At 40.1% G+C, this 17,991-nt stretch overlaps 1 protein-coding gene across 1 annotated transcript in view; it reads left to right on the forward strand.

Annotated features, from left to right (window-relative positions):
• Positions 1-17,991, forward strand: part of LOC137426429 (uncharacterized) — a 132,791-nt gene that overhangs the window by 54,053 nt on the left and 60,747 nt on the right. The window contains exons 3-4 of the mRNA XM_078779445.1: positions 1,428-1,531; positions 2,664-2,756. Coding sequence (XP_078635571.1) covers positions 1,428-1,531; positions 2,664-2,756 — 197 coding nt within the window. The remainder of the gene's footprint in view (positions 1-1,427; positions 1,532-2,663; positions 2,757-17,991) is intronic.

The raw sequence follows: 17,991 nt of genomic DNA on the forward strand, positions 1-17,991 counted from the left end.
AGTTGCCCACTATGTCCTTTATTTATATAAACCTTTCCACTGGTATTTTCATTGTTGCCAGATTTTTTTTTATGATTGCCGCTAGCATTTGAGCAATCAACCGATAGCACAGCAGTATGCTTTTACATGAATAATTTAGTGTGTTCATGAGCAAACGCTGAATATAGAGTGTGTGTGTGTGTGTGTGTGTGTGTGTGTGTGTGTGTGTGTGTGTGTGTGTGTGTGTGTGTGTGTGTGTGTGTGTGTGTGTGTGTGTGTGTGTGTGTGTGTGTATTAGTAACACATCACAGGTTTCGTTCTGAGCTTTTCACATCAAAACCACCTCGGTCACCTGCATCAACCTGCATCTCATTGGCAGGCTTAGATCGTTGGCTTTTGGACATCAGAGCAATGACTGAATAACTCTGACCACTGCCGTCCCTACACTCATCGTCTTGCTCGAAAGCTCTTTGCAATAGAATGATGGCACCTTGGGCCAGAGAGATATGCCAAACGACCTATGTATCTGTTAAGAAGCCAGCAACATTTAATGGAAGCAGAGCACACGGATTTATCTCTAGGGAGTGGGATGAAAGAAAGAAGATTGCATTTCCCCACTGCCTCTACATTTGGGGGGTTCTCCATCGAACCTCACTTCTATGTATGTCCCCACCGCTGGTTCCGCAAAGTGCAGCTGAACAGTCCGGAATGTGGAGTCTCGCTTCCAAACGTAAGGTCAGCAGGTTTTCTTGTTCTTTTGGCCCTCAGAGACTGCCCATGGGGCCTCAGGTATGTTGATTCGATCGTATTGGTAAAGTGTTCAAAGTGGCTTAACTTGTGGTTGTGACGTCATCATGGTGTCAATGTTGAAATAGCATCGTCTTTCCCAGATGCTGTTGCATTATCGTAGTATTGATTTATATTCTGAAGGAGGCTTTAAGAGAACTTGAGAGTAGGGTAAGAGGCAGGGGGATTGCGATGGAGCTGGGGGGGGGGGGGGGGGTGGCAAGGGGTGGGGTGGAGGCCATTGTGAAAGCTTCATAGGTAGGGCTTATGGGTGAAAGGGAGGAACACGTCTTGCATTCTTTCTGCGATACAAGTGAGTGAATCAATAATTTTGTGCATTCTTTGTGTTTTCTTATCAGTCAATTGCATACTTGTTGGAGTCTTCGAAATGCGTTTGTTTTGTTTTTTTCAGTCATTTTTAAGCTTCTGTGAACTCTTCCCTTGTATACCTGGCTTTTTGCTTCAACCATGTGCCTCTATATTACTGCACCCATATCATGATGGCTTCCATTGTAGAGTTTATTTCTATTTCTCATACTTATTTATTTTACGTGGACAATTTACATCGTCGGTTAGTTTTGTGAAGTTCAATAGGTTTAATATGTTTAGCACGGAGGAGGTTTTCAGCCATGCTCGTTGACATTCAGCTTTCATTCTCACAGGTTGAGTCGTGGAGCGGAGAGGAGAATGACGGGGAGGACCTGGAGTCAGGCCTTCCTTATTTTGGAAAGAGCTTTGTGCAAGAACTTTTTCAGGCCCAGTATAGGTGAGAGCTCGTAACATGTCTTTACGCATTGTCTTGGACATATAGAGAATGCGAGAATGAAAATGCCCTGCTGTTATGGAAGCAAAATGGATTGTTATGGATTGACTTCCTTGAGCATGAAAGATTCAGTTAAAAATAAACCTTCAGAAGTTAGACTCATCGGTGTCCATTGTTGGCATTTTTCTGGAATTCTATAATTTGATAGGGCACGTTAGAACAAAGCTTGGGGAGCGGATGTTGGCAACCCCTTATGGAATGACGTCATGTTGAGCTGAAGAATCATTGCTGTGAAAGGTATCTTTGAGCCTGCGGTGTTGTATTGTCGGGTTTTGTAAAAAATTGATATTTTATTTTGGAAGAAGGACATTCTCAGCAGAATTTCTCATTGCCAGATACTTTGATTAAAATATTAAGCTTTATGTGGTTCTCAAACTAAAATTATTAATAGTGTGGGCCTTTGCTGTGTGCTGCACATAGTGAACTGAAGTGGGGCGCAGCTCGGCCTGGAGCCGGAATCTCAGCCTCTTACCCCAAATCTTTGAATCTGCGCCGCCCCTGGCATGCATGATCTCAATCTATATTGTTCCATTCAGTCACGTGTCATTTTGTGCATGTGAATAGCTGGCTCATTGTTTTTGTGAGCAATGACGTAATAAGAACAATGCTTCATTCCTAAACTTTGACTTTTAATTTTTGCACCTCCTTTTGCACCTCTGTATTCCCCTTGCCCACCCTCGTTTCCTCATTTCTTGCATTTTCAAACCTAACTTTATCCTGTACGTGGCCATTGTTAGGGCTTTAAAAAATATTTCAGCTAGTTTATCTATCGCCTTCATCTACTTCGCCTTCATCGCTTGCAGCTGGAACACCGAGTTGGGCTTTCTGAGGTCGAGGCATTTTTATTGTCGGAGGGCTTTATGGATTGTGACCTTTAACCTCGACTTGGCCTTGAAGGGAAAAAATTATTCTGCTTGTCAAACGTGCAGAAAAGTAACAACCTCATTATATGGGTCGGCATAACCTTGCTGAGATGTTTACTGAAGCGTTGTCGGACAGGTCGCGGAGTTTTTTCAAAGGATAATTAACCTTTCGGAGAAAACCGTTTTTTGTCTTTTTCTGTCTTCTGTCTCAGGTCTTCACTGACATGTCCGCACTGCCAGAAACAGAGCAACACTTTCGACCCTTTCCTCTGCATTTCTCTCCCCATCCCACTTCGGCAGACCAGGTGAGGTTGCGTGGCTGCAAAGCAATATTGTACACCGCACCTTTCCTATGCCATCTCCAGGCGCTGCATCGGGGCTCGGCAATGACGCACGCTGAAAGGGAGTACTCGGTTTTCACTCTGGTTGTTGTACACCGCTCCTTTCCTATGCCATCTCCAGGCGCTGAATAACATCATGCCGGGCACCGAAGGGGGCTCGGCAGTGACGCACGCTGAAAGGGAGTACTCAGTTTTCACTCTGGTTGTTTGTTTGTTTGTTGTACACCGCACCTTTCCTATGCCATCTCCAGGCATTGCAAATCGTCATTGCCGGGCACCGAAGGGGTCTCGGCAGTGACGCACGCTGAAAGGGAGTACTCAGTTGTCACTCTGGTTGTTGTACACCTCGCCCTCCCGATGCAGTATCTATGAGCCGCGCTGTAGGATATTTAATTATTTGGCATGGGGGCGGTGTACTTTGAATGTATCTGTACTTGTTTGTTTTCTTTCTTGTTTGTTTTCTTTCTTGTTTGTTTGCTTTCTTGTTTGGCCGGGCGATATCTCAGCCATCCTTTGAGCTAGGAAGCTGAAATTTCGGCACAATAGTGAGCAAGTCCTTATTCAAAAATAATATTTTTTGTTTTTTGATTAATCAATTAATTGATGAGTTATTTAATTATTAGCGATTAATTAAGTACTTGTACATTTCCTTTCTCTTCTGGCCATTATCTCAGGCACCTTTTGAGTTAGGAAGATGATATTTGGACATGCCAATGACAAAGTGATTTGGCTGTAAAAGATATTTTTGATTTATTGATTAATCGATTAATTATTTAATTATTCGATTAATGACTAAATTTTTTTTTTTTTTAGTTACAGATTCTGATGAAATGGTGGTGGTTTACGTGTTCTATTAGCGAATTGATTAATTATTTCCTTTTTTATGATTATTATTTATTTATTTTCATTATTAATTATTTCTTTATTTTATTTCTCATCTGGGCAAAATCTCAGGCACCTTTTGAGCTAGGGAGCTGATATTTGGACATGACAATGACCAAGTGATTTGGCTGTAAAGTGTATTTTTGATTTATGGATTAATTAATTAATCGATTAATTATTTAATTATTCGATAAATGACTTAATTAATTTTTTTTTTTTAAGTTACAGATTCGGATGAAATGGTGGTGGTTTATGTATTCTATTAGCCAATTGATTAATAATTTAATTTTTTAATGATTATTATTTATTTATTTTCATTATTAATCATTTATTTATTTTCTTTCTCATCTGGGCAATATCTCAGGCACCTTTTGAGCTTGGAAGCTAATATTTGGACATGACAGTGACCAGGTAATGTGACTGTAAAGGATATATTGTACACCGCTCCTTTCCTATGCCATCTCCAGGCATTGCAAATCGTCATTGCCGGGCACCAAAGGGGGCTCGGCAGTGACGCACGCTGAAAGAGAGTACTCAGTTTTCACTCTGGTTTCTTTCTTGTTTGTTTGTTGTACACCGCTCCTTTCCTATGCCATCTCCAGGCATTGCAAATCGTCATTGCTGGGCACCGAAGGGGGCTCGGCAGTGACGCACGCTGAAAGAGAGTACTCAGTTTTCACTCTGGTTTCTTGTTTTCTTGGTTGTTTGTCCGGGCGATATCTCAGCCATCCTTTGAGCTAGGAAGCTGAAATTTCGGCACAATAGTGAGCAAGTCCTTTGTCAAAAACGGCATTTTTTGTTTTTTGATTAATCAATTAATTGATGAGTTATTTAATTATTAGCGATTAATTAAGTACTTATTTAATTAATTAAATTTCATTTCTCTTCTGACCATTAACTCAGGCACCTTTTGAGTTAGGAAGCTGATATTTGGACATGCCAATGACCAGGTGATTTGGCTGCAAAGGCTATTTTTGATTTATTAATTAATTAATTAATCAATTGATCGATTAATTATTTAATTATTTGATTAATGACGATTTTAAAAAAAATTTTTAACTTACAGATTCTGATGAAATGGTGGTGGTTTATGTGTTCTCTGACCGAATTGATTAATAATTTAATTTTTTTATGATTATTATTTATTTATTTTCATTATTAATCATTTATTTATGTTCTTTCTCATTTGGCCAATATCTCAGGCACCTTTTGAGCTCAGAAGCTAATATTTGGACATGAGTGACCAAGTGATGTGGCTATCAAGGATATTTTTGATTTATTGATTAATCAATTAATCAATGTATCGATTAATTATTTAATTATTCGATAAATTACTTTAAAAAATTTTTTTCCCCCAGTTACAGATTCTGATGAAATGGTGGTGGTTTATGTGTTCTGTGACTGAATTGATTGATAATTCAATTTTTTAATGATTATTATTTATTTATTTTCATTATTAATCATTGATTTATTTTCTTTCTCATTTGGCCAATATCTCAGGCACCTTTTGAGCTGGGAAGCTAATATTTGGACATGACAGTGACCAAGTGATGTGGCTATCAAGGATATTTTTGATTAATTGATTAATCATTTAATCGATTCATTATTTATTGATTAATCGATGAATTACTTATTGATTAATCAATTAATTATTAAATTTTTTATTAATGACTTATTTGATTAAATTTCTAAAAGATACATCTTCGGATGAAGCACTGGTGGTTTAGTTATGCGATTAGTCAATTGATTATGAAAATATTTTGTGATAATCTTTTATTGATTTTAATTATACAATTAATCAATCAATTAGTGTACACCTCTCCCTCCCAATGCAGCCTCAATGAGCTGCACTGCGGTATTGCCGGGCGCCGGAGGCGCCCCGGCAATGCCGCGCTGCAGCATATTTAATTATTTGGCATGGGGCGGTGTACTTTGAATGTATGTGTACTTGTTTGATTAATTGATTAATCATTTAATTGATTAATTATTTATTGATTAATCAATTAATTATTTAATTCTTTGTTGTTGACTTATTTAATTAAATTTTTAAACGTTACATCTTCGGATGAAGCACTAGTGGTTTAGTTATGCTATTAGCCAATTACTTAAGAAAATATTTTATGACAATCTTTTATTGATTTCAATTATGCAATTAATCAATCAAATATTGTGCACCTCTCCTTCCAAATACATTCTCTATGAGCCACGCTGGAGGATATTTACTTATTTGGCATGGGGGCGGTGTACTTTGAATGTATCTGTACTTGTTTGTTTGTTTGTTTTCTTTCTTGTTTGTCCGGGCGATATCTTAGCCATCCTTTGAGCTAGGAAGCTGAAATTTCGGCACAATAGTGAGCAGGTACTTTGTCAAAAACGCTATTTTTTTTTTTTTGATTAATCAATTAATTGATTAGTTATTTAATTATTAGCAATTAATTAAGTACTGATACATTTCCTTTCTCTTCTGGGCATTATCTCCGGCACCTTTTGAGTTAGGAAGCTGATATTTGGACATGACAATGACCAAGTGATTTGGCTGTAAAGTGTATTTTTGATTTATCGATTAATTAATTAATCGATTAATTATTTAATTATTCGATGAATGACTAAATTTTTTTTTTTTTTTAAAGTTACAGATTCGGATGAAATGGTGGTGGTTTATGTATTCTATTAGCCAATTGATTAATAATTTAATTTTTTAATGATTATTATTTATTTATTTTAATTATTAATCATTTATTTATTTTCTTTCTCATCTGGGCAATATCTCAGGCACCTTTTGAGCTTGGAAGCTAATATTTGGACATGACAGTGACCAAGTAATGTGACTATAAAGGATATATTTGATTAATTGATTAATCATTTAATTGATTAATTATTTATTGATTAATCAATTAATTATTTAATTCTTTGTTAATGACTTATTTAATTAAATTTTTAAAAGTTACATCTTCGGATGAAGCACTAGTGGTTTAGTTATGCTATTAGCCAATTGCTTAAGAAAATATTTTATGACAATCTTTTATTGATTTCAATTATGCAATTAATCAATCAAATATTGTGCAACTCTCCTTCCAAATACATTCTCTATGAGCCACGCTGGAGGATATTTACTTATTTGGCATGGGGGCGCTGTACTTTGAATGTATCTGTACTTGTTTGTTTGTTTGTTTTCTTTCTTGTTTGTCCAGGTGATATCTTAGCCATCCTTTGAGCTAGGAAGCTGAAATTTCGGCACAATAGTGAGCAGGTACTTTGTCAAAAACGGTAGTTTTTGTTTTTTTGATTAATCAATGAATTGATTAGTTATTTAATTCTTAGCAATTAATTAAGTACTGATACATTTCTTTTCTCTTCTGGGCATTATCTCCGGCACCTTTTGAGTTAGGAAGCTGATATTTGGACATGACAATGACCAAGTGATTTGGCTGTAAAAGGTAGTTTTGATTTATTCATTAATGAATTAATCGATTAATTATTTATTGATGAAGAAATTAATTATTTAATTTTTTATTAAGGATTTATTTAATTAAATTCCTAAAAGTTACATCTTCGGATGAAGCACTAGTGGTTTAGTTATGCTATTAGCCAATTGATTAAGAAAATATTTTATGATCATCATTTGTTGATTTTAATTATGCAATTAATCAATCAATTATTGTGCACCTCTCCCTCCCAATACAGTCTCTATGAGCTGCACTGCGGTATTGCCGGGCACCTGAGGCGCCCGGGCAATGCCGTGCTGGGGGATATTTATTTATTTGGCATGGGGGCGGTGTACTTTGAATGTATCTTTACTTGTTATTTTTTTGTTAGTTTTTATAAATCTAAACTTTTGTGCATTACGCCTGACGGAAAGGAAGAGCCAAGTGGGTGTCGAAGTATTGTGCGCAGCCTTTCATCCCACTTCATGCTAAGTTGTTCGATGCTTTGACCATGGACGTGATTAAACCTCTCATTCAAACCTCGTTGCTATGTGCATTACCCGTCACATGACACCGATCCATCAGGTACGGTACACAATACAATGGGAGTATTGTGTGTGATATTGACTTAATTATTTTTAATAGAACCTGTTCGCTTGCGACCGGAAATTATAGATTCTGCTGCCGAGTCGGGCCTTGGACGGTAAGCCAGCTTTTTGTGGCATGCTTTAGCATTCCAGGATTAGCTTTTGTACTTGGGCAGCAGAGACGACAGAGAGGGTGGCATGAGATGGAGGAAGTTTAATTTGAATCTCCTGTGAAATGGCACAGTTTTTGGGCTCTGAGAGAATATAATGCTGTGAACCTGTGCACCGTGTTATCGAGCAGGTAATGCAATCCTTTTAACAATCAAAAGGGGGTATTTGTGCAAGTGTTTGTATTTCGTTTTACGTTTTTTCTTCCATTCCACTTTTTTATTTGTCTTCCTTGAGTCCTATAAATCCACGTGTTGTCCTAATTTAAATGCTCAGTTGTAGGCCTTTGTTCCACGGCTAAACCAATTTTGTTTTCGGCGATTGTACCAGTTCTGCAGGAACATTTACGATTTCAATTCCGCTGGTAAATGTTGACAATTCAATTCATAAAATGTTATTAATATCGTTTCTGATTTGTTATGAACCTGTTTCTCACCATTAATAATAATAATAATAATTGTTATTATTATTATTATTATTATCAATTAATTTATTTGCTTGGTCGACTACCTCTGTTGTATAATTCTTGGTATTTCTCGGGGATTTGCGATTGAATCCTGGACGTACATCAACAACATCAGGACTTGGTGATTCTGACTTGAAACCTCGTGACTCGAGTGAGTAAAGAAGAAGAAGCCCACTCATTTTGCATCTTCGGATGCACAGGGCTGCCGAAGCAGTTTCCTCGGCTATTGGGCACAATCCTGGACGGGTCGCCACTCTGACGCGGGGTACTCGAATGGCTCATTCTTCCCAGTAAGCTGGTACTCATTTTGCCGACCTCAGAGGGATGTCGGGCTGAGTTAACCTACCAGATGTTGATAACCAGTAAAATTCAATACCAGTAAACTAGTAAAAGATAACCAGTAAAAGTCAACCTACCAGTAAAATACATAATTACATGGTGGGGCGAACATGTGTCCTGGTAAATACTTAAATTCTGGAACTAATTATTTTGGCAACATTCATAAAATCAACCTTACTTACTTACTTACCTACTACTACTACTACTACTACTACTACTACTACTACTACTACTACTACTACTACTACTCGTCCTCGTCCTCGTCCTCGTCCTCGTCCTCGTCCTCGTCCTCGTCCTCGTCCTCCGCTCAGCCGGGAGAAGTTTTTGGCCCATCTCTCCTGAATCGACTGGTCAGGCCTAACATTTGTAATTTGTTCAGGGTGCTGGCAATAACTCGTATGCTTTTCACAAAAGACACCGTGGGATCTATAACGTCTGCGAGCGTACTAGCGACCAGTCCCGTCAGACGGGTCCTTTCGATAGCTGTGACAATTGATGCATCACCCTGCATGCGAAACACCACGATGACAGCTGAGTTGGCATTAAAACCCAAGCTATGGAGTATCGACAGATACAAGGCTATTGTACATACCTCTAGGGCCTAGGCTATCCTGCCAGCCCTAAAATTGACATTAATAAATACTTGTGAGATAAAAGTGTTTGATCCTCGTTCAAAATCTTCTTTCCTTGTCTCCCGAGACCGAATTGCCCACCCGAGTTTGGGGAGAATGCGATTTCATTTTCCCTTAGGTTAGCAGTTTGAACCATTGTGTCACGAAAACACAGATCAGATGTTGCTTCCGAGAACGGAGGGGGGAAGGTGTGCGGCTTTGAGCAGCATAGTCATTGCAGCAGCGTGCTCCACAATGCAGCATGCCGACTGTACGATGCTACGATTGCAGATCGAAGCGTTGTACTCGAGGCCCAAATTTTACATTTTATAAAATCATAAAACAACAGGTAGTTGGTTGTCTGGTCAAGTTACCACCTAATGCAGTGTTGAATTGTATTTTTAAGTGGTGAAGCTGCTTTAATATTTGCCTATTTCCATCCGTCCATCCGTCCGTCAAAAATGGAGAAGAAGAAGAAGAAACCTTCTAACTCACCGTGATTAATTCTGAAGGGTTCTAAAGTGTAATTCTAGAGGGTTCTAAGAGGAGTAAGGGGTGATTCTAATGCGTTTTGTTCCTTTCTAGACTTTGTCTATTTCGTATTAAAAACGCCAAACTGAACCGCTTCCTTCGGACGCGCGTGCATTTTTTATTTTTGAACCTGTCCAGCTCAGGCACATTTCTCCTGTGATTTTTATTTATTTATATACACCTGTTTCGGAGTATTGGGCAATGGGGACTTTTTGGTTCTCCAATGTACCTTTTAATTTCCGCTAACTTGTATTAGTAGTGTTCCGTGTAGCACTGAAATCAATATGCTGTACTACCCTGGGATCTTAAAGGTACCTTTGTTTTCATGAATGTCCAACAAATAAAGTTAAAATTTAATGTTGTGATTATAGCATCTGTTGTTACCCTGCGCTCACGAAGCGAAAAGCGGGGTTAAGCATTCAGGTACGTACGTGTGCCATGAGCCGTACGTGTCTGCCTTTTAAAAATTCATTTTCTCGGCAACCGTTGGTCCGATTGACACGAAATTTTCACCATAGGAGCGCCTCCTCCTGTAGAACATTCTAATGATTATTATGATGGCATACGTCACGTGGTACAGGCACCATCTTGGAAAAACTTTGCACCTCTCTCTCTGAAACCACTCCATGGAAATAATTTACACTTGGCTCATTGTCAACTACTCCCCATGGGGAATAAGATATGTTAATGATGATGTCATCGGTGCCTTCGTTATGACGTCATAATTCGACAAATACAACACTTATCCATCCGATCATTATTTTAAAAATTTCAGCAACTGTTGGTCTGATGGATATGAAATTTTCACCATAGGAGCGCCTCCTCCTTTAGAATATTTTAATGATGATCATGACGTCATAGGTAATGTGGTACAGGCGCCATCTTGGAAAAAACGGAAAATGTTGCACCTTTATCTCCAAAACCGCTGCATGGAAAAAATTGAAACGTGGCTCATTGTAAAGAACTCCATACGTTAACGATGACGTCATTGGTGCCATAATTATGACGTCACAATTCGACAGGGACAACGCTTTGTCTGATCAGTTTGAAATGTATCGAGCGTGATCTATGCAACAATTATATTAGAGAATATAAATTTATGATGTCATCGCTCACGTGGTCTGGCAGCCATATTGGATCAAAGAAAAAAAATGTTCAAAAAAAGAAGAGTTGATTCCGAACAAGTTGACTGCGCAGGATAAGTATTCTATGAATACCATCTCGTTTGAAGGTTACTGTGTTCCATCCCCTCGTCTCTCTCCTCTTTTCCCCATTCATCCATTCCCTTTCTTGTTGCTTACACCTGCTGCTCCAATGTCAGGACATTGCCTTGTTCTTCCATGAGCTGGCATTTTGTAAGTAACATATTCAAAGTACCACGAGAGTACCTTGGCAATGGTGTACTGACCCTCTGAGGGTTAGTTTCTATACATTCAACCTTTTTCTTCCCTCTTACCTCCTCTTCCCTATTTGATGTCCCTTTACTTTACTTATTAAAGTAAATTAAAGTTTCCCAAAGATTGTGCCCCAACTGCTGTATGGATGCATTATGAGGTATTAATCATATATCGTCATCGAGTTCCGTAAGCCTGGTGTTGGCCTAACTGTTAAGGTGGCTGGCTTAAGATCTTAGGGTCTTGAGTTTGAGCCTCTTTGAGTCTGGGGTAGTGCTGGTGACAAAACACCACATGGGTTCACTCAGCCTGTCATCCTTCCAAGGTCGACAAAATTAGTAACGGGCAATGCATCAGCTGCACACCCGCACTTGCAGAAATGATGCAACCAGCAGCCATAGGCTGCATAAGAAGCAACATCGAGTTTTATTAGAGAGAACGTTTAAGAAACGGATTTGAAAAATCTATATGTCGGTTTATTTGGTAGCAAACTGAAAGCAAAGGATGTGACGTAATGTTTTCTGGTGTTCTTCCAAGAATATAGTGAAGAGAAGGTAATATATGAGCAGAGTGATGCATGTTAACCTATGGTGGGAAGAATGGTGTAGGCAGCAAGGTTTTGTTCTTGGAAGCGATTGGAATAATTTTGTGCGCAAAGGGAGTATTTCCAGAATGATGGCCGTCGGCTCAATAGAAAGGGGTCAGCAAGGTGCCCAGTGGGATTTGAGGAGGGAATTCAGTCTTTTTTTGGTTATCATAGGGTGGGGAGGCTAAAAAGGAAGGAACTGTAACTGATAACATGATTGGTAAAGACAGGCAAGAAAAAATAATTACAGGAAGAGAAAAGTAAAAAAAAAAAATTATATACCAACGCCAAGAGTTTAATTAGTAAGATGAAGGAGATTGAAGCGAAAATAAATAACGAGGAGTACGTTATAGTTCCAGCAAGCAGGACATTGTTTAATGAGGAGATCCATTGGAGGACAGGACGAGAAGGATGCAGAATGTATAGGTTTGAACGGAGAGAGAAAATAGGAGGCGACAGGACGAGAAGGCTACATTATCCACGGCACAGAGGCCAAAAGGAACAGCAGAGAGAGGGGATTGAAGGCCAAGATGGAGGCAGACTTGCACGAACAATGGGTTTGGGGATTAATTGGGGGCAGGAGAGGATGCAAGTGTTGGACAAGATGGATACAGAAGGAAACTCCAAGGAAGGAAAACTGAAAATGTGGAAGGAGTTGGGATTGAGGTTTGATAACGAGGGTAGAAAAGATCATGGTTTTGGATCTGAGATGGTAGTGAACAGCTGTTTTGAAGACCTGGAGGGAAGAATGAGGTTGAAGAGAAGAGAGGAAGCCATTCCTTTTCTCTGTGGAAACGACGTGTACTTCATGGTGTGAGCGGCTTCAGTGTGAAAAGCAGAGTTATATAAAGGATGTGGCCTCAGCCTGGAAGGCTGTGTTGTCTAAAGGATGTGACAACAACATAAAGCTTAGTTGTACAAAGGAGAGAGACAAGAGAGGAAGAAGAAGCAAGGTGTGGTGTTCTGGTGGTGAAGTGAGCCCAGCGAAGCTGCAGGGCCGGAGCTGAGTTGCTCAATGAGTGGCGACCTGCTTCAAAGCGGCTGCCATTGAGAGTGAAGGGAAGGATGAAGGGGAGAGTTGCGGAGAGCACTCAAGGGGGCTGTCAGAATGATGCAGAGTGGGACGACTGGTCCGTTCTCTTTATTCCCCGCCAAGTGCCAATCACACCAGTGTGGATGAAGCCGCCGGCTGTGTCCTTCAAATAGGAACTCCTGTCCCTTCCTTATCTCCTATTTTATTTTAATTCCCAGAAAATATTTCTCTCTTGCTTTGCTTCCCTTTTCTTTCCCTGCATTAGATCGAGGGCCCGTGTGTGTGTTGTTGTGTCGGCCTTTTGTATCGGTTGTTTGGCCTGTGTTTAATGTAATTAATTAAGTCCATCCCTGCGGTTGAGTCCCTATATGACTTGTTTCTTGGATATTTTTCCTTCAGTGTATCCCTCTCCTTGAAGTAGTAAGTAAATTGATTACAATTTATTGTGGTTAACTTTGTGTCATTGTTCCATGGGGCTGTGTTGTAAAAACTCCATATAGATTATTGGGAAAAATGACAGGGCAATAGAAAAGGCCCCATTATATGGTATGTGCCATGTGGCAAACAATAGAAAAGAAGGGACATTCAAAAAATCTCATGTGCATGCTGGACTACCCTTGTGTTCTTATGAGGAATGAAGTAATGCTCTCGAAAAGTTCATGTAAAGGGATGCCAATTTGATACATACAACTGCATGAAGAAGTAAATGTATTTCATTTGCCAGATGTAGGGTGCCCCTTAAATGTATATGTATCATAGAGAAGCGAAAACTTGCGCATTGGAATCAGAATAGAGACAATGCCTTCGATTAACGCTGCCGAAGCCTGCTCAGTGCACACCTGCAATTTCCCCAACAATGGATGCTGCTTGCTTTCATACAAAAAGGCTTTAATGGGAAAGAATTGTCATGTGTGGAAGAGATGGTGCATGTGCATGGGTGAACACTTGAGGTAAAGAGTGGCAGAGCATCTGAAACACTAAAGTGAGGAGTGGGTAACCAGCCTAGACCGGGGCATGATCAGCAGGTGAGAGTTGAGAATCGAGGTTGACCTGTGGTGGCTGTGGAAGGGCAGAGGTAAGACAAGTCTAGTTGTAAGTTTTATAAAATAGGGAGCCTTTCCAACTTGTTGCCTGTATGACGGTGACAGTCCCTGTGAATCTGCGTCATTTCTTGAGATGCCAGTGAAGAATGCCTTGTTTTCGACTATTTCATGAGCAAGATTATGAGCAGGAGCACCAGCCCAGAGGGGGAAGCCATACTGAATGGAGCAACATATGAAAACGTTGTATGCAGTGATGATCTCTGTGTAGCTCAAGAATGCTTTAGCTCTTCGAAGCATGCCCAGTCAGCGACTGCAGCTTTGGTGTCAGTTTGGTTTTATGTGAAACCCTCACAAAAGTTTATGGCAGATAATGAAACGGAGGATTTGCAGAGATTGCACCATCTAGTAGCTGTACAGTGAAGTGGATTGGATAATTGAGACACACACACACACACACACACACACACACACACACACACACACACACACACACACACACACACACACACACACACACACTGTTTGACATCATGTTCACAGGTATTTGGCAGGTGGCCTATCTTGACTAGATCTCGTGATAGGGATTCAGCTGTGGCCTGCGTTTCGCAAGAGCAATTTACTGTTCTGTACAGAGTGGAGTCACCAGGAAAAAGGTAAAGTTGGTTTTCAAGATAATCAGATAGATCATTGACAAATATTAATAATAACATAGTCACGTGAAAAAGTAAGTACACCCCATGTAAAGTTTTGGCTTTTTCAACATATTTCAACATACTACTGTGTTCAAAAAGTATCCGACCTTTATTTTTTGTGCGTAAAAAAGAAGAAGCTATGGGGGCGTTGATTGGTGCACGTATGTAGGCGATCCTAATGCACACGCGTGAATTTTTTCCCACCTGCAGAAGCTGTCATTTGACGGCAGACCGCCGATGAGTGAGGACATGTAAGTGAGCGCCGTCGGATTTTCGTTTTTGACAAAATGACGGAAAAACTTGAACAACGCTACTGCATCAAATTTTGTGTAAAGCTTGGCAATTCCCAAGTGGAAACGATCCGCAAGATTCAACACCGTTCATTCCATTATGAAGGAGGATTTGGGCTTCAGGAGAATCTCAGCGAAGTTCGTACCAAAGCTGCTAACGATTGAGCAGAAGCAACTCCGTTTGGAGATCGCACAGGACATGCTGGAGACTGTGAACAGCGATCCCAGTTTCCTCAACACAGTGATCACTGGCGATGAGTCCTGGGTTTATGGGTACGACCCAGAAACCAAGTTGCAGTCATCACAATGGAAGCATCCAACATCCCCGAGGCCAAAAAACACAAAATTTGATGCAGTAGCGTTGTTCAAGTTTTTCCGTCATTTTGTCAAAAACGAAAATCCGACGGCGCTCACTTGCATGTCCTCACTCATCGGCGGTCTGCCGTCGAATGACAGCTTCTGCAGGTGGGAAAAAATTCACGCGTGTGCATTAGGATTGCCTACATACGTGCACCAATCAACACCTCCCTAGCTTCTTTTTTTTTACGCACGAAAAATAAAGGTCGGATACTTTTTGAACACACTACGTACAGCTATTTGATCTTCATTTCAACAATATTGATAGATAAAAGTGATATAATACAACAAATATCATGAAACATTTACATTTTGTAGTCCATTGTATAATTTAAATAAACATAAATGCAAATTTCGCATGTGGAAAAAGTAAGTACACTCCTACATTTATCACGACTTCAAATACCGAAAATTAGAATCAGGTGCACCAGCTCAGGTGCAAATGATTAGAACATCGTTAGAGAGGATCTTGGAGGAACCTGTCTTATTTAAACCGTAGACATTTAGTTTGGTTTGCTCTTTGTTGTTGAAGTGTGCGGCGTCACCATGCCGAGATCAAAAGAGCTCTCTGAGGCCTTCAGAAAGAAGGTTATAGATGCCTACGAGTCTGGGAATGGATTTAAAAATATCTCCAAACAATTTGAAATCAATCATTCGACTGTCCGGAAGATAATGTACAAGTGGAGAAGATTCCAAACAACTGCCAACTTGTTCAGGCCAGGCCGCCCCAGCAAGTTCAGCCCGATAGCATACTGCAAGATGCTGAAAGAAGTCTCTAAGAACCCCAGAATGTCATCACGGGACCTACAGGTAGCTCTTGCCACTGTTGTCAAAGTGCACGAGTCTACCATTAGAAAGAGGCTGCACAAATTTGATCTACATGGGAGGTGTGCCAGGAGGAAACTTTTGCTGTCCAGAAAGAGCATCAGGGCAAGACTAAAGTTTGCCAATTAACACCGTGGCAAAGACCAGCACTTCTGGAACAATGTGCTCTGGACAGATGAGTCAAAGGTAGAGCTATTTGGCCACAGTACCAGAAAACATGTTTGGCGAAAACCAAAGACAGCATTTGACCACAAGAACCTGATACCAACTGTAAAGCATGGTGGTGGAAATATTATGGTTTGGGGCAGCTTTGCTGCATCAGGGCCTGGGCAGCTCACCATCATAGAATCCACTATGAATTCTTCATTGTACCAGAGGGTGCTTGAGGATAATGTGAGGCCATCTGTCGGAGAGTTGAAGCTCAACCGAAGGTGGACCTTGCAACATGACAATGACCCTAAACATACCAGTAGATCCACCAAGGAATGCCTGAAAAGAAAGAAATGGAGGGTTCTGGAATGGCCAAGTCAAAGCCCGGATCTAAATCCCATCGAGATGTTGTGGGGGGATTTGAAACGAGCTGTGCATGCAATTGTGCATGCTGTGCAACAATTTTTTGTTGAATAAATTATTGCAAAGTCAATTTTTCATTGTTTTTTGTTCAATTAGATCACCTTTATCTATACATACTGTTTAAATGAAGATCAAATATTGATATGTCCACATATGTTAAAAAGAGAAAAAACATTCCATTGGGTGTACTTATTTTTTCCACATGTGAAATTTGCATTTATGTTTATTTAAATTATCCAATGGACTACAAAATGTAAATGTTTCATGATATTTGTTATATTATATCACCTTTATCTATCAATATTGTTGAAATGAAGATCAAATAGCTGTATGTTGAAATATGTTGAAAAAGTCAAAACTTTACATGGGGTGTACTTACTTTTTGACGTGACTGTAGGTCCGAAGACTGCCTTGTGGAATTTCAGGTTGGATGGGGATTGGGGAGTGTCGTTGAATAGCAATCTTCAAGTCTTTCCACAGATTCTCAATGTGATTTAAGTTTGGGCTTTGGCTGGGCTCCTCAAGGACTTTAATGGTTTTGTTCTGAAGCCATTCCAGTGTTGCTTTGGCTGTATGCTTGTGGTCATTGTCCTGTTTGAATGTAAATCTTCGCTGCAGTCTAAGGTCTTTTGCACTCTGAAGCAGGTTCTCCTCAATAATTTGCCTGTATTTGGCTCTATTCATTGTTCCCTCTATCCTTACAATTCTCCCAGTTCCCACCGCTGAAAAGCATCCCCATAGCATTATGCTGCCACAACCATGCTTCATGGTTGGGATGGTGTTAAATTGGTGATGAGCAGTGCTTGGTTTCCACCAGACTTAGCACTTTGCATTCAGGCCATAGAGTTAAATACCTGTCTCATCAGACCACAGAATAGTTTGCCTCGTGCTCTCTGAGTCTTTCACGTGTCTTTTTGCCAACTCCAAGCATGCGGTCATGTGCCTTTTTCTCAGGTGTAGCTTCCATCTGGCACTCTCCCATCAAGCCTCGATTTGTGAAGTGCAGCGGAGACTGTTGTCCTTCCGGCAGGTTCTCCCATCCCAGCCAAGGAACACTGTAGTCTGTCAGAGTGGTCACTGGATTCTTGGTCACCTTCCTGAACAAGGTTCCTCTTGCCCGGTTGCTCAGTTTTGGCACTCTATCTCAGCTCTGGACTCGAGGAAGAGTTTGGTTAGTTCCAAATTCTTTCCATTTCCTAATGATGGAGCTCACTGTGCTCTTGGGAACTTTCAACACTCTAGAAATTGTTTTATGCCCTTTCCTAGATCTATGCATCATCACAATTCTATCTCTGAGTTCTAGGGATAGTTCCTTGGACGTCATGGTTGAGTTTCTGCTCTGACATGCACTGTCAGCTGTGTGACCTTATATAAAAAGGTGTTTCTAAATCATGTCC

The sequence above is a fragment of the Myxine glutinosa genome, chromosome 5 (assembly GCF_964187855.1).
Source record: "Myxine glutinosa chromosome 5, kmMyxGlut1.1, whole genome shotgun sequence".
In the NCBI taxonomy this organism is placed as follows: Eukaryota; Metazoa; Chordata; class Myxini; order Myxiniformes; family Myxinidae; genus Myxine; species Myxine glutinosa.